Here is an 18,497-nt window from a genome sequence, read left to right as displayed (position 1 = left end):
CACAAGAGTGTTCTCACACTTGGTTCATGATTTGGTGTTTACTCCAACTTTAGTATTTTTTCAGTATTTTGAAATGAATTAATATGCATGAAAAATCAACAGCCTAGAAACAAAAAAGCGGGGTGTGCAGCTGCAGCGTCATTACCCAAATGGACAGACAGATGAACGTCTGCTGAAGCAAAATAAGCTCCATGTCAATGTGACACTTTTACAAAGCATAAACCTCCCCAGAGCAGCAAGAAAATACGACTACAGAAACAAACAGACTCTAATCAAGCAAAAGTGACTTTACTTCTCCTGTAAATTTCCTACTGGCATTAATAAATCTCAGGAAGATTTCCTAGCACCACCTTTTAACAAATACTGGTATTTTCGGTCAGGTGCAAAGGGACAGATATCCACTGTCTAAAAAGGCTTAACAAGCTCCAACTTAAAAAGTCCTTTCCATTTCACTAATTTGGGAACTCAACTCTCAATTATCCTTTGGCTGACTGGAGAGCACAGGGGAGGGGGAAAGCAGTGTGAGTTTCACTACAAGACAGATTAAAAAAACCTGGAAGAATTAGCTCAGGTTTAGAAAAAAGTTAGCTCAGAAGCTTTCTGTACCTCCAGCCACATCTCTGCTTCAGCTTTTATACCTGTAGAACAAAAATAACTTCACTTTGATGATATATTTAATGTTAAAAGAACAAAACATGTCTGCTCTCTCTTTTTGCTACTTTCCAAACAGTTACACTGATCATTTTCTTATCAGTGAGCCCCCATCAGTGTTCACACAGCCTTGGAAACACAGAGGGTGCTCTCAGTATTACAGCCCACAGATAGATGCCTTTCCTCTCTTCTGGACAGCTTGATTTCAGCCTTTTCTGTGTCTATCCCAAGGTGCTATCAAAATGAATGGGGCTACTTTCACAAACAGCAGTTAAGCTCCTGCTTATGGGAGCCAGGTATTTGTGCTGTCTGTACACACAATAACCTCGCCTGTAATGCAGCATCTTTGCAGCACCTTCTTTAATCAATGGACATCTGAAACAGAGCTCAGTCAATCAGGACACTGTCCTTTAATGCCTGCTGAGTCCTTTGTCTGCCAATGAATCACTGGTCCCTGATGACTTCTCATTTAAAGGTCAAACCTGCTATGAAGGACAGATAAAAACCATCTGGCTTTCCTGTACAAAAATAAAAAGCCTTTTTAGTTAGGAGGTGACAAATGCTGAATCCATTAGCTACATCTGAAGAGTGATAGTGCACCTCTTCCTTATGCAAAACTGGCTACATAATTGACTCCAGATTTTAGTCATTACTACGTAGAATTTATAGCACTGGCTAATTTTAAAAAGCCCAACAATTAGCAATTAGGACTGCAGCTGTCCTGGAAATGGAAAAGCAAGGAGCAGTGGCAGGAAAAAAAGTGAGTGTAGAAATATCTTCATTGTATTATCAGTTATGCATTGACAAGTCAATATAAAGATTTCAGTCCAGTCTTTATCCTGAAATCTGAGAAATGGAAAAGCATATGCAAAGAGTGGAAAATTTAAAGGCAATTATCTCAGAGGCCACAGAAAGGGAGACACAAACTGAGGAGAATCCTCTGCTACTTTTCAATTTAATTTCATTTTGTGACATTTTTGAGCCAGGTTTTCAGAAAAGCCTAAATCAGAGAGTGGCAGTAGGAGATGGTGTCATGAACTGTGAGATGAAGCACACTATACTGACAGCTTTCTTTATAAATAGTATGGAGAGGACAAAAGGAGATGAAAGGATCAAAAAGGCAACTAATTTTAAGCTTTGCAGTTACTTTTTCTTGATCAAAAATTGACAAGCTTTTTACTATAAAACTAAACATCATGATTTTGAAAAGGTTTTCTCCAGGTTTGAGGAGACAATTTTGTGCAGTTGATAATACCTGTTTTTCTGGGGTTTCCTATAGGAAAAAGTAGCGATCAAAACCTGGAGTGAGGGAAGTGAGTCAGTACAACAAGCTTTTCTTGCAACTGAAAGGTACTGCCTATTTTTCCATAAATACTGGGTATACTCACTGGGTGATACTGTGTATACCCACTGCCAGCGGATAGCTGGTTCAGAAACCAGTTTTCCATATGCTCCCCAAGAACAGTTGTGAAACTTCAAACAGAGCTTTGTTTGTTTTCAGGTCAATGCTGACTCACACATTTTCAGTCCAATTTTAGCTGTGAGAATGCACTGTTAAGGTCAACACTGATTTAATTTCTGAAAACAAATGCTATTCAAAGCAAGTAAGATGGTACTGCCAAATTCTGATGTGCTCTAAATCTGTATCTTCAGGTGAAGCCCTCAGGAATTTCTGTTTCTTTTCATGGTAGCAGGAAAAAATTATCCCCATTGACATCTTTCTCTGGTAAGTAAAATCGGTTTGTGTAGTTTGCTCTCTTTTGAACAAGAAGAATGTGGAAGTTCCTTCACGGAGGATAAGAACAGAGCACCTAGATGTGCTTACACGATCCTGTGCCAATAAACCTTGTCAAAGAGGTGCAATCTGTACTTATTTTACAGACCGTTGTACATGACACAAGCTGCTGTTCCAATTTTGCCTCCACTCAATCTGTGTTTCTCGCACGACATTTCACAACTTTTGGACAGAAACAACACTTGGACAATATGCCTTCTGTTAGATTTTAAGCTTGATTATACAATTGCATTTTGTCAGTGAGTTCCCTGGGATATGCCGCTGTTATTAGATGGTAGACGATAATTCTGAAAAAAAAAAAAAAAAAAAGGAGAAAAAAAAAAAAGTCTGTCTGTGTTCCTCAGGTTAGTAGTTATAGTCTTTAAGAATATTTTCTCTACTCAGATTTTTCTAAAAGGTCTAATTTCACATATCAGTATGAAATTCTTAAATAAATGTAATCACAACTCAATTCAAACAAGGCCTCACAGAAGAGGACATGTTTCACTGAAGTTTCCTTATGATCTTACTTGGTTTCTGTCTTTGACTGAATGTAAGAAAGTCCAAGGATGCTGACTTCCAACATCTTCTCTTAACTAACTACTGAGCATCCCATTGCCTATGCACTATAGACCTATGCACTACAGGAAATGACAAGAGACAACACAAGAAATCAAGACATGGAAAATCAAAGTGGTATTCTTTATTTTATTTCAATTTATTTTATTCTACGCATCACTACCATATGCTAAATGCAAATTTTATTTTTATTTAGAATATGTATACGATTACTAAAATCAAACTTTCATTCTGGCTCTAAGAGCACAGTCGATTATTTGATGGAAGTTTAGAAAAGGGGAACGCAGAAATTATTTCTGAATGCAGTTTTTATACTTTACTGTAACCAGCAGGCAGACACTTCCAGCAAAGCACCTCCCTGCCTACTGGTGGCACAGGATGTCCCTTTGTGAAGACAAAGATTAGACTGGGAGTTCAGCTACCATCTGGTATTGTAATGCTTTCACTTTGAGGAAGCAAAATTGTGACCATTAAAGTCCTTCTTTAGCAATAGCCTTTAAAATAATTCATGCCTACTTCAAAACAGCAGCACAGCTATACCCACTGAAAAGTTCCAGTATCAAAGATCTCGATGCCAAACAAATTGTTTGACAAAATAATTGCAGTGTAGTATTTCAATAGGAATTATAATTTATATAATATATATGGAGTACTTCAATAAAGAGTCCTTTGTTTCACAAACCCCAAAATTACTCTCCTTGCAGTTTAATCATAAAACTAGTACTCCAATTAATCTCCAAACTGAGATAAAGCTAACCTATCTTGTTGCCTGCTAGCACAGAGCCTCAATGGCTCCAGGACCCTAAAGCAAAACAAGGGCTCTACACAAAAGTGAGAATGAGTGCTGCAACTACAGCCCCAATGAGGAAAATGCTGGCGACAAACTTCACCTCCACTCTTCACCAGGACACCTCCTTAGATACAGAAACACTTGTAAATCTCCACCTTTGTCTTCCATGAAAGTGATACCATGGTTGAAATGGCTATTGACTTGTCTCACACATCAAAGGTAATTTAATTTTGCAGGTCAGTCCAAAATGGATCTTTACCTAATTTGAGTCTGTTGAAATATATATGGATTTTTTGTTAAAGCTTTAACAAAAAAAATAAAAATCAATTGAGATGCTGAAAGCATTTATTCAATTTTCCTACAACAAAGTACAGTATTACCTTGTTAAATGACTGAATGAACTTGCCACTCACCCCAAGAGATGCAAGGCACCTTGTTCCTTTTTTTTATTAGTCCCAACAAAGCTTATAACTGACTTCAGATGGGGGAACGGGTATTTAATACCCCAAACGAGTTTTCTAGCACGGTTTTAAAAAAAAACCCAAACAACAATGACCTGTTATATAACAGATTAAGGTCATTCTGATCCTAGCCCATTTACAGCTATTTTCAGGGCTTTTTTTTTTTAAGTGGAATAGTAAAATGAAAAATTGAGAATTAAAGAAAACAATTATTGTCCCAGGAACTTTGAACATTGTCATATGCATCCAGTAAATCATAATATCAACAACTATTTTATGGAAGGCTCCTCTGCTCACCCACTCTTTAGGGATCCCAGGATGATGGATTATTTTTGCACAGATTTAAGGAGTATATTCAAAGGATAGCTTTGAACCAAAAAGACCAAACCTGAACTGTCAACAGGGATCAGAAATAGATAAGCTGTCAGAAAAAAAATTGAAAGTTCATATAAAATAACAAAACTTGAGAGAGCTGAACTATTTGTCTATCTTCCTTACTGTGTGGGTTTGGTTTTGTTTCTTTTTTTAAAGGAACAAGCACACTGTAAATTAACTTAAGAGAACCAGGGAAGTAGGATCTTTCCCTCTCAAAGTGATTTGCATTCCTTATCAGAAACACTTGCCTTACTGGTTCAGTTCTATCTGCTTTCACATTTTAAAGCCTCTCTGAATGGACTGCCTGGAACCTCCCATGAGGATAACAGTCACAGTTCACCAAGCTGCAGCACTGTCAGAGCTCAGGATCCCAGTAACTAATTGCTGCATTTCATCTAACAGTGATCTGTCATGTAACAAGAAAGCTTTTCATGAGAAGAAAGCACTTCTACTTTGTAATGAAATTTAGAAGTAGCAAAGTGGATCTAATTCAGCATTCAGGTGGTCAGAACGCGCGCTGGTAATGTCATGCTTGTGGGTTTGATCCCACATGGACCACTCACTCAAGAGCTGGACTCAATGATGCTTGTGGGTCCCCGTCCAACCACAGAATATTCTATGATTCTGAATTTCCTTTTACATTTTGCTGTCTTCCATGATCTCCAAATGCACATGATGCTGTCATGCTTTATATAATCTTGATTTTTAATTATTGCACGTAAGTGAACTGTAACATACTTCTCAGCTGTAGAAAAGACTTTCTGGCTTTCAATTCTGTATCTTGATTTGTTAAGTCAATAAAATTATATTGGAAATTTAGAGAGAGTAAAAGAGTTTTAGAAGTGTCTGAAATACTCAAATATGGCTATACTAAAACCATCCTTTACAAGTATTTTACTTACAAGTATTTTACAGAACCCAACATCCTATTATCATTAATAACTGAAAGCATATACCCTTGGAAAGCATTTCTGGAGAGTTTTCCACCATAAAATGCAATGCCAAGATACTAATAAGAAACAAAGATATTGCATATTAATTAGCAGCAAGTGCTGGAAGACTCTTGGTAAAAAACATCAGAGCTCACAAGAATGCAAGGATGAACAACACTGTCACATGAGCAACCTGGCCTAGTGGAAGTGCCCCATGGCAGGGGGTTGGAACGAGATCATCTTTAAAATCCATTCCAGCGCAAGCCATTCTGGGATTCTGTGATCAAATGACAAGGAACTCTGCACTCACAATGAGCAAGATTAAAATACACTGCCAAGTCTCAAACTTGCTTAAAGAACCAGCACTTCTGAACTTCTATGAAACCACTGGTTTGAACTCCCGATGACTGTTTCAGTCAACCACAAACTTGGCCCAAATTTGCCCCTGCTCTGCCTGTTGATGCATTCTTCAAATTTTACTAGGATTTATGGTGCATCTATTTGTAAACTTTGCAATCTAAAAGATCTTTCCCTCCTTACTGTATCATGCATTGTTTCCAATGGGTAGCCAGAGCCAAATACATCTTCTTTATAAAGATGAAATTCATAAGATAGGACTTGCATACTGTTGGGAAGATCTCTTTCTTGCGAAGAAGGTGTCTCTACAAAACTGTAGTTACTTCCAGAACCTGGCAGGTATTGAACCACTTCAGTTGTCTACTTTAGGCTTTTTTCTCTCATGTTCTATGTAAGTAACCTATTCAATCTGTAGGACATATAGGGACAGAGGTGAGGTTCAAATATTGGTAAGAGGAAATAATTTGCTGTCATTTTCTCAGGAAAACAGTCAAGTGGAGGGAAGATTGTAATTTTTACCCCAAAATGCAGCACTTGTGGCTAACTTAGCTTCCTGGAAATGAAACTGAATAGCTACAAGAACTCTTTGTAACAATTCGAAACCAAGAAACTCTAAACAGAAATGCTTGGATCCTTGAAGGGAAAAGGAAAAATTTGTGTGAGTCACAATTTAGTTTTAAGGAAATTATATTAGAAGATGAAATATTTATTTGAAGATTCTGAATCTCTGCTATCATAGCTTATTGAAAACAGTGAAGAACAGCCTATCTGGGAGACAAACCGCTTCTTGAATAAAAATTACACTGAATTAATTTCCATTGGATACAAAGGCTCCACAAAGTCTTTTGGGGAATTACAACAGATAGCCCTTCACTATAAATCAGATTATAAAAAAGCCAACATTTGTCTAAAACGTAAGTGTAATGAAATCTAGATGAACATGTATACAGTATTTTTCACGTCAACTGTTGCTCAAACACCAAATGGAGAAGAATGACTCAAGCTGGTGTAAAGGACAAAGTTAGAATTATGGGACACAAGTCTGTCTTCAAAATAAACAAAAGTTTCTTGGTGATGAAGATATACCAGCCTATTGGTTTTAAATCTTTGATAGACTGGTTCTATTTCTAGAATAAGACTAGTTTTATAAAACCATCCATGACTTAAAGGTCTAGACTAGATTGAACAATCTTTCATGATATAGTCAGTGTTGACCACTTCACTTATCCTAAGTTTGATAAGGTGGGAACACTATTTTTAGCTAAAATACCCACTGGAACAGAGCAGAGCATGCAGCATTGCATGGACGACAAAAAGCCATTCTGTATTCATGGGCACATATGCTAAGTGCTCTCCAAGTATACTCTCCTATCTTTAACTTCAATGATTCTAGAAATTGCTCAAAGCTAATAAAACAGGAGCAAGTATTTCCAGGTGAGACACAAATAAGTCATCACGACTGACTGAAAATTTCATAGTGAGATGACCTGGGTTACTGAAAGACAATGAAAGCTTCACCGTTACCTTTTTTACAGTCTTGTCAGGTTCAAGAGCAATATCTGGAATGTTGGCATCCACCATGAGGGAAAATAGATTCAATATCAAGTTGGAATACCTAAGCAGAAGAGCAAATGAGGTAAAGCACTTTGTAAACTGTACAAAAGACATTTTGTAAACAATTTAAGAAATCATCTTACAGTGAACTGCTAATGCTTCAGAGATCCCTTTTTAATACTTTAATTGAAAGTATTTATGTTAAAGAACATAAGATACTGACATTAACTATAAAAGTTTAACCTTCAGAATCTCTCAAACTGCCAAAAGTGAATAAAGTGCTCTGATTTTGTTACAATTTTCCAAAATTGTCAGAACATTTAGTCAGAGACACATCAAATATAAACTGTGATATATTTTAAGTTTTAATGACATTTTCTACCTCTGGTAGGACAAACACGCTAGAATACTGATTCAAAGGTTATTTTTTATTAAGAAGTCATACAGCAGCATGATATATATTCAAAGAGATGAAGTCTTCATAATAACAGAAAAATTATTTTTCCAATCACTGCAAGGGCTTTTGACATAACAAGTTAAATATTTGACCAGATCCAAGTCATCAGTTGCTCGGTTAAGCTCCAATAATAGTGGTAGAACAGTACACTTAGGAAGTACAAATGTCATCTATAACCATTAAAAGAGACAAATCACGGAATAGTTTTCAGCTCTAAAATGGTGTTGGAAGCACTCATGACTATTTTTTCTAAAGAACACCATTTTGCCCTTGCAGAAAATTAGCTGTCAGTTGCTTTTTCAAAGCACAATTTTCAAGCTGTTCAACACAAACTGAAACTCCCCTTCCTCTGCAAAAAGATCTAGTTCCCTTTAAGACACAAAATATGTAACTGACTTCACCATGTGAAATATTGCTTTGGTAAGAGAACCAGGAGCTTCACAGATGACAGAAAATGAATTCTTAGCAGCAAAACTTGTTTATTAGGAAGCTGTTGAATATATATCAGCTGACAACCACAAGGAATACGAAGTATTTCAACTAAATGAAAGGTCTGCTTCATAGCTGTATTTTACAAAGTAAATATTGCTCAAAAAACCATCTCTCTAGAAAAGCTTAATTCCAACAAAAACTCTTGATGCTTAATTATTATCTGGAACAAACACTACCTAACATATTCCAATATAACTTTTAAGACATTATAACAAGAGCACCTAAAATCAATGGTTTGGCTAGAAATCTTCAGTGCCTAATTTCTTTCAGCAGTTCTGCTTCACTTTCTCAGGGTCAGGGGGCTAGAGTCAGGAAAATTACTTTTATGACAAATTAAAAGAAATGAGGTAAAGCTAACTCTACCATTTTGTTTCGGGTCTGGCTAAGAAATCTGGCAGTCCGTCAGGTTGCTCTGCTGCTAGAAACAGACACCACAGATTTTAATGAATTTTTCTTCTGCTTGCCTGAAACCAGCAAATCTCTTTTTAAACGCGCTTAAATGCTACAGGTACACACTCTCAAGTCTCTTCCTACATTATTGGTACTTTCTGTCAATAGCTTGCCCTTCAAACTGACCCAGAATCCAAAGTCTCAGAGTTCCTTTTGCTCTTCAACTGCCTAGAGGATAAGAGCTTACTACAGGATATCGGAGCTATTTATGTGATGGAGGTTTGTAAAAAAAGATTTTGAAGGTCTATGCATCATTGTTAGATGCCAGTTAAGAGATGGTTCTGTTCCACACAATGAAGTCTTCTGATTCTTGATGCATACGATCATCTGAAGAACCTCACTTGGGGGAAAAAAAAAAAAAAAAAAAAATCAAGAAAAAATAATTCTGAGGGGGAGTATGGAGTGGAAAAACCCCCTAAAAATTAAGGAAGAATTGCTCACTATATTATCGACAGGTCTGCCTTCTGCACCTCCCCCCAGCATTTCTGTAACTCAGTAGTCAACTGCCATCCTTCTCACAGGCACCATCTTTGGCAAATAAGCCATGAGGTTCACAGCTGGGGAACTGACAGGCCAAACTCATCTAAGAGGAGAGATTTTGCTGAATCACCTGAGTTAGGAGTCTGACTTGTAAAAAGCAAACACCTTTGTCAAGCGGGGGATATCACTCATCTTTGACATCTATGTTACAAAGGCCTGTGGAGTGGCTGACATCCATCCACGTCCAGAACAAACTCTGAACCAGGTTTTTCTAGTTTTGAGGAGGTTTAATTAAGTACCTACACCCAAACCTAAATCCTTCTCACATAATTCTTTGCTTTCCTCAAACTCAGTACAAATTAACTCACAAAATAAATGAGGATTCAGCTGCACTGAAGGTTGATTAACTTCTGGTTTGAACACGAGGTACTGTTAAAGAAATTCAACAAAAAACCTACTTCTACCTAGAAGAGGTCTCATATATCAAATAGAAACCCACATCAGACAAAAGGTCAAATTCTCATTGCTATGTTTTCTGAGAACAGCAACTTTTGTTTTCAAGGAGTTAGTATCTCAAATACCTGCTTGATCCTCAGCATTCTTTTATTTATTTTTTTCAATACTTACCAGCCCTTTGCACATAGATGTCCTAAACCAATCAAATATTTAGGCTGTTGACTTTGCAACACTCTACCAAATTTGAAGCTACAAACATCCACTGAAAAGACAAGGACAGGAATGTATACAGTTATCTGCAGTGCCAAACTAAGGCCCTGCTTATCTGGTCTAACTGAAAAATTCCTAAGTTTAAAATGCCTTAAGGATATTACTTTTCTTTCAGTGGAACATGGGATCCTCCACGACTCATTTTTCTTTTCAAGAGCATGTATACTCCCTAATCATTGTCATGGCACTGTTAGCTATAATAAATGACATTTATTCTTCCCAAAGTACTTTCTTGCAGTCCAAACTCAGTGAATATGGACCTGATCCCACTCAGCTTCACTTCTGCTCTTCCCTCTTCACCATCTAATCCCAACTTTTAGAAGACTATCCAGACCCTACACTGCCTAGCTACAACCCTTCCAAAGGAACAGCACTTCCAAAGGAACAGCACAGCTTTCCACTTGTTGCCTACAGCGTTTCCATTCAGATCTGGACAGCACCCTCAATCCACTAAATTGAGAACAGACTGGGGAAGAACTCTGCTCCAGCCAGCTGGACAACCCCATCCACACAGAGAAAAAAATCTCAGCCCAAACTACTACTTCTGTCCCTAGTTACCTCCTACTCCTTTGCCCTTACCTATGCCCACTAACTCACACTGAACAGCAAACTTCTCACAGGACTAATGCAGGGGAACCCTTGGAAGGAATTTGGAGGGAACAAAACAATCTAGAGCCTCACTCTGGAAAAAACACTCTGAAATGCTGTGACAGGATTCTTTGCTGCAACAGATTACCCAGAGAGGGTGTAGAGATTCCCCTCAATGGAGGTATTCCAGAACCTTCTGAACATAACCCTGTGCCATGGGCTCTGGAATGACCCTGCTAAAGCAGGGAGGAAGGACAGATGACCCATTTTGTGATTCTGTGGAACCTGATGAAGATGTGTAAGCAGTGAATTGTTGGTGGAAATGAAATGCTGACATGCAGCTGGATTTAAATATCTTTAAACAGGCTCAACAATTATAACGAAAGCATAAAAGCCTGCCGTAGCCCAAGTGAAGATACAAGTCCTCCTGACAGCCACAATTTGCCCTGAAACACATTCAGAATGCAGCACCTGCTCCTTCACTACAGCACTGCTGACAAATGCACACAACTGATTACTGTTGCTCAGAAAAGTAGAAAGCATCTCCCTAGCCCCTACTCACCAAGAAAATCCCCCAAACTAACTAAAAAACATACAATAATGATCATATGCCAAACTGCTTACAACCAGAAACAACAAACAAAACTATTCTTTCACTTGTAACTTTAAAATTCCTTACATTTTTTTTCACTATGGAACATCCATTCCACCAGGAATCCTGATACAACAAGATACAGTACTTGAAATATGTAGAGAACCGGTTATTCCCCATGGAAATAAAGAACTAAAATAAAGCACAGTCTGATGGAGATGACAGAGTTTGCTATCAGAAGTTATGATTTCACACTACTCGGCCAGAAAATGCGTCTGTGAGTGGGTTTCTGTCAATATGCAGAACTGTTAGAACTAAAGTGTTCCACATCCAATTATTCTTTTTTTCAACAAGTATTCTTAATTATTTTTAGTTCTATCTGCTTAAAGTAATAGTTACAGTAATTTTAATATTATCATACATTATCTTTGTTGAAAGCCTTAAGGATATGAATTCAGAAACATTTAAAAATATTTTCCTATTAAAGTGAACAAATACTGGAGATGCTAAAATTACAATTCCAGACATTAAAAATGAAACCATCTTGATTTACAGTTTAGTTGTATACCCAAACTACCACTATACTACACAGTTAATGACGATCTTTGTAGCAAATCATTACATAAATTAATTCAATGAATAATCTTTCACTGACACAACAGACGTTTCCACTGAAACAGCTAGGTTTAAACAATAAAAACAACTCAAGTATATGACAAATAAGAAATACAGCATTAAAAAACAGCTTTAAGCAAAGTTCAGAAGTTGGATTGTTCTCTGAAGCCACAAATATTGCTTTCTGATAACATGACACATTTTTTTCAAACTGTTGAATGGCTTTTTAACTCATTAATAATGTCAGTTTCTAGACCAACTCCTTAGTCTTCCTCCTCTTATCAAGTGGAGAACTACATGCAGCATTTTATTTTGAATCAGTGGCTGCTTTTCATATTACATATACTTTTCACATAGGCTTACCATATTTCCAAATTCTTACACATATTCAAAGGTTTACATTAGGTAATCTATGATCTTAAAGTGAAAATCTTTCCTCTTCATTGAAGACACGCTAAATGAAATGCCTGGACAGACCAGGAGTGCTTACCTGTGTTCTGTTCAAACAGAACAAGTATGAGCTACTTGGCTTAGAAAGTAGATGGGTAAGTAATACAGTCACTGCCAAAGAATGAAGCAGATTCCAAATTTAAAAGAGATCTGAGACCTACCAATCTGTTGATCCACAGACACAGAGTCTAAAGAGTTTTTAGCTGCCACAATTCTGGGTATTTAAAGAAATTTCTAACATGCTGGATTGTCACTACAAGTTGCTAATTTTTGTCCCACAGGAGCTGAACTGAACTAAGCATATGTGTGTGTCATCTCCAAGCCAAAGAATTTGATCATCACTAATTTGAACCGGAGGAGAATAGAGCAGCAAATAAGTAAAGATTTAAATTAAAATGACAGTTCCTTCATCATCAATAATCACAGAATAAGAAGCTTAAGGGCAAAAACATACCCAAAAATAAATATAATTTAATATCCCACGTGAGTTATGAAATGAAGCTATTTAAGCTATTAAACAAGCAAAACTGGGAGCTTTAACTTGAGCAATTACATTCACTGTCCACATTACACCAACACTGTGATGTTTTCTTTCCTTTGTTTCATACAAATTCTTGTGTTCATGTTTAAACAAGCTTTGAATTTTCAACAGAAACATTTCAGCAATTCATTTACTCATCTCCTCTCCTGCTTTAGAGTGGCTCTAATGAGTTTTGGCACAAACCCAGTGCTGTTACCTGCGGAGGTGGAGAAAGGCTGTGTAGCACTGCTTACGGAACTCCTGGTACTGCTCACTCTGGGTGCCTCCCATGCCTTCCACCATCTCCTTGTTCAGCTTCATTGGGGGAGGAAGGGGCTTGGGGTCCCGGCCCAAAATATAACCAAAGTCAATGTGAAACAGTTTACCTGTAGAAGATGGAAAAGCAAACTCTGAACATAATATCAGTTCTTGATGCAAAACTTAGAAAAATAAAATCATTAAGAAGATAGTAAGCAGCTCCCAGGAAGTTTTCTGTAAGGTTTATAACAGTAAATATTTTATATTCAGCTGTTAACTTGAAATGATGGTTTTAAAGAAGTAAAGTTGATTTCAAATTCATTAAGAGTACTAACAAGATCTGTTTTCCTGCTTTTTTGATTTTTATACATGTTGAGTATATTCACAAAGACTGAACCAATACTGAAACTGGTCAGTAGATATTTAAATGCACAGTTTACATAATAGATACTACTAATTCTTTGCACATTCTTTACAATTTGTTAGCAAATTTAAATATTAATACTTAAAGCAATGCAACGTGTGTTTCCCATTTAGTTGCTGTGGTATGAAATACGGTAAATTTAACCTACAACTAATATAACAAAGAGAAAGTAAGACTCATAATCATATGAACAATCTTTCGAAGAACTGAACAACAAAAGACTTCAGTGCTATTTCAAAAGTCTTTTGAGTTGTTCAAGTAGGGTCAAAAATGATCAGAAGTTTTGAAATACACTTAAGAAACATCACTACGACTCCAAATTTGAAACTGGCTCTCAAATCCACCAAAAAGTTTGTCATAGCCTTTTCAGTACTAAAATGAATTGCATCAATCACTGCCTTTCCCTTCTCAGTTCAACTGACTACATTTAAAACACTTCTGCAGCATTAACTTGACAAAAACTTGTATATGCCTCCTGTCTTCAAATGCACAAGGCAACTGCCCTTCCTATCAAGAGCCTGCTGTGCTGCTCACCATAATGCTCATACATTTACTGGGGAAAATTCAGAGTGCTCTCTTTCAATATTACTCAACAATGCATGAGATGTTATCAGTGGCAAGATGAATAACTGAACTTCTCTTAGTAAACTTCAGTTTATGAGCAACTTCAAAAAACGTAAACTATTTGGATTAAATATTTTATAAATACAGAAAAATTATGTTAATAGAAATAAAAGTAGAACAATTCATAATTCTTAGGTGGCCACTTTCTTAGGAACAGTCTTGACTCAGTTAAGTGGAAAATATTCTCCATGTGAAGCAAAAAAAAAATCTTTGAAAGTGTTCTACAAATGTATTTTCAGTTTGGAATGTGTAATTTAAACAATGACTTGGGCCACACCAGAACTACATTACAAAAAGATGGTGAGACTTCAGATATGCATGCAGATAAAAGATAGAAGATCTTTTAAACAAGAAGGCAGAAAGTTATTAGCATGATTGTTATCTAGACAAACACAGACAGCAGAGAAGATACAGTCCTGTTTCAGAATTGTGCAACTGAACAGCATCACAGACAGGGGTGTATTTGCTATGGGTTACTTTAACCTGCAGCATTTGTATTCATTCTGAGATTTTCTAAGATTAGGTTATTATTGGTGCTCTTGGAAAAAAATGGAGCAGTCATATTTTTCAGTTAATCACCCCTCTGACTCTTTCATTGAATAATAATGTAGTATGAATAGAAAAGGCTGCTTGAGATCTGTCATAAGCACTCTTCTTCAATCCAAGAAACGAATTCCACAACAGTCCAATTTCAAAGAGAGATCACAAGGATCCTGAACAAGAGGCAAAGTATTTGCTGATTGATAAATGCCACAACCATTACATTTTGCATAACTAACTGCTATAAAAAAGGCGCCTTCCTTCAATACATTTCTTCTGGGCTGGTAGAGGAGACTCTTTTAGAGCTCATTTTTGTACACCAACTTTTTGAAGCAACCACATATAGAACCCTTCCATCATTAAGCTAGAAAAAATCTTTAACTAAAAAGTTTTGGGGACCTGCTTTCTGTTCAGTTATTCAAACCTGCCACCTTGAAGAGTCAAGGGACAACATTTTGAATAAAACAGTAACTCTTATAGCAGTAAATATTTTTTTTTTTTCAGTTTTCTTTGGAGATAGGGAATAAAAGATGATAATTAATAATTTACATTGGTAACAAAGACATCTAAAACATTCAAAAATATTTCAACAATTGAGTGATAGACACTTAGAAAGAGAGATGAGGCCAACCTGCATTAACATTATAGCTTTCCTAGCTGTACTTCAAAATTCAGCTGATTTTTAGGCTGACTCAAAAGCTATGTACAAGCTCATATTTAAATAAATATATATAAAACATTTAAAACCTGTGTACTAAACACAAACTTGACTAATTTTAATCCAGCTCCTGCAAGATCAATTAAGCCAGCACACCATGTTACAGAACAGGGACAAAAGGCTCTCCCTGGTGCCTGTCAAAAGCTGCTACACCAGGAGCAGCCCGAGGGAGCACTGCAGGTCTAGAGATTTCGACAGAGAAACCTGACTCATGTTACCCTCGAGGACTTAACAGCTGAAAAGTAAAAAACAAGCCTGCTTTGGACAAATTAAATTGGCTAGTTCATTAGGAAAATTAGGTGATGCTTATATTCTTATTTATGTTAATAAATAATAAATTTATCAAGTTAACAAACTCAATGATTATAATTTTTTTAATACTAAGATAAAAAGCTTGCAAGTATATGAAGTGATCATCTCAAGTACCATTTCTATCAGGATGTAACACTGAATATTCCACTTTCATTATATTAATGAATGTGACAATTCTTACTGAGCATAAAACCAATTGCAAGAATAAGGGGACCTCTGGAGGACACCTGGCCCAGCCTCCTGGTTGAGCAGAGACACTCAGGTGCCTTAGCCAGGGCCATGTCCAGACAGTTCCTGAGTATCCCCAGGGACAGCCTCTCTACAACCTGTATCAGTTACCTCCCTGTGAGTAACAGGTCATACTCATATAATGGTACTTATATACAGTAAACACCTATCCTCCCAGTACTACAGCCTTCATGTGAACTTGGTGCCACACTACTTTTCCTAAAGGCTTTGAACTACTGTGTTTTACAAAGCAATTACATGTCCTGCCTTCAGTAACAGTGTGAGTGTCATAACACACACACTTCTATCTCTTAGACCATCACGTTTTACCATGACCAAACTTCTTCAGATTTATTAAATCTTACTTTAAAGGGCTCCTAATCTTCAGACATTCCTATAAATTACAGACAAAACTGGACCTCTGCTTTGATTTAATACTGCTAAATGACTGCTAAATCATAAAGGTGAGGGGTTTTTTTGTTTCAGTCATGATTTAAACTAAAACCAGGAGTTACTTAAGGCAACAGGTGAAACAGATCTCATCTTTTAAAACACTGCACTAGAAATCATCCTGCACTCCCCATTTATTTTACTGTAGAAAAAGCAAGACACAAGGCATTTACTGACTTTAAGAGAATGAGAAGCTTCCAGGACTAAACAGCATGGACATATAAAATCATTTAAATCAAAATCTAAAAGCTGATACTGTTGGGTACTTTTGAGCTTTTTTTTTTTAAATTATTTTATTCTATGAGTTTGACTACCTTTTTCCACTCACCATCTGGTTTTCTAACATAGGGAATAAAGAGGACAGGCCACTGGTTACTTCAAGGAAATGGCACGAAACATGGAAGTTACTCTGACTACCAGTCAGGGCACCAGGGATTTCAAAGTCCATCTGACTTCCTTTCAGCCTTGAGAGTGATCTTTGATTAAGTGAACCATGGACCTGTAAAGACTAAAAATTGATACCTGGTGCTTGCAACAGCCAGTAACACCTGTCTGCATGTGGAGAGGGTGATTTGTCCATCACTTTCACTGTTAATACCTAGATTTTAATACAGGAGAAACTTCCTATAGAGCAGCACAGCAATTGTTTCATTTTGCTAGGAAAAACTACTGAAAACCAGACAGAACTCTGAAAACCTTAAACAAAATGCAGATAACAAAGCAAATTAGATGCAATTACTGAAATAAAGTAATTCTGGTGGCAGTTGTCTCTTAACAGTAAAAAAGCAAATTATTTCAAACTACTGTGTTCCCATTGTTAGGGAAGAACAAAAAAAAAACCCAACAAACTGAAACACAAAACCCTCCAGAATTTCACTATTTTTTCTGTAACCCCCAAGCACCACTATTATTTTAACTTGGCCTATATAAAAAATGTACAGTTTAGTGATTATTTTAACTGAATTCCTATTTTAAATTTGAAGCAATAGGATAAAAACTCCTCTGATGAAAACGACTGGATGGATGGGGTGTTTTTCTGGCTTTCCCAGGAAATTCTGATGCTACTGTCAAAATTTCTCTTTTGCTAACAGAGCATTGGCATGATGAAAAAATGAGAATGCCTAATTTATTGTGATAATTTTCATCAGCAGCATCTTACAACTTTTCCAAGAGTACACAACAATGAAAGTAATATGAATTTTTAAGAACTTATTCAGGATAGAGGTTTCAAAGTCAGTATGCAGCAACAGATGGACGTAAAGTTTATCACTGTCACCCATGTAACTGGTAAGAGCCCAGCTTGTCTTAAGCATTACATATAACCCACCTCTCTCCCCCAAGCTGTCCATTCTCAAAATGCCTTCCATTCAGGCATATTATAAGAAAAAAATAAGTCTGATATATATGTTCCTAGATGACAAACGCTGTTCAAGCTACCTGGAAGAGAAAGTGTTTTAGCAGATCAAAAGCTAAAAGGTTATGTTCTTCTTGCAATAAGCACCATAGAAAATGGAATTCCAGAGAGAAATCTGAAGGACAAAAGTATGCATTAGTTTTCATTTTTTTAAAAATAAGGATGTCCCTCTATCAAGACCAGTAACACAAAAAAAAATCTTTAAAAATTGTATTTTACGTAGTACAGTATTTTGTAACATTAATAAATATATTTAACAATGTACTTGTCTAAGTACTGATACAGAGTGAATGTTTGAATCCTACAGGTTTTCCATTTCTACCATCTTCAGACCTGCTCTGGGATAGATTTTTTTGACTGAAAAACAGGAAGTACAAACACATGGTGTCATTTTATATATGAATCTGTTCAGGTCCTTGCTATTTTACCTGACAACGCTCTCTAAGCAAGACTGAAGAATAAATGTGGTGTCAACTGGTGTACTTCACACTGAAGAAAAACCACACTTCTACCTCTAAGGATTAGAAGACAGCCCAGTTCTTTCATCTATTTACACGATGCCAAAAGCAAATGTGGTTTTCAAGTTCTGAGCACCCAGTCTTTGACCTGCTCTTAGATATCAATAACCTCATTTTATCCATGTAGCAATTTTCCCTCCTGGTACAGAGCAATTTCAAGTGTACGGC

General features: G+C 36.6%; 1 protein-coding gene across 2 annotated transcripts in view; it reads right to left on the bottom strand.

Moving 5' to 3' along the window:
• PIK3C3 (phosphatidylinositol 3-kinase catalytic subunit type 3) overlaps nucleotides 1-18,497 on the bottom strand; it is a 67,211-nt gene that overhangs the window by 9,862 nt on the left and 38,852 nt on the right. For both annotated transcript variants that reach the window (XM_048291407.1, XM_048291408.1), the window contains 2 exons: nucleotides 13,061-13,229; nucleotides 7,444-7,534 (listed from right to left, as the gene is read on the bottom strand). In XM_048291407.1, coding sequence (XP_048147364.1) covers nucleotides 7,444-7,534; nucleotides 13,061-13,229 — 260 coding nt within the window. The remainder of the gene's footprint in view (nucleotides 1-7,443; nucleotides 7,535-13,060; nucleotides 13,230-18,497) is intronic.

This window comes from Corvus hawaiiensis, chromosome Z (genome assembly GCF_020740725.1).
Source record: "Corvus hawaiiensis isolate bCorHaw1 chromosome Z, bCorHaw1.pri.cur, whole genome shotgun sequence".
Taxonomy (NCBI): domain Eukaryota; kingdom Metazoa; phylum Chordata; class Aves; order Passeriformes; family Corvidae; genus Corvus; species Corvus hawaiiensis.
The sequence above is the reverse complement of the archived record's forward strand: the minus strand, read 5'-3'. Positions and strand labels throughout refer to the sequence as shown.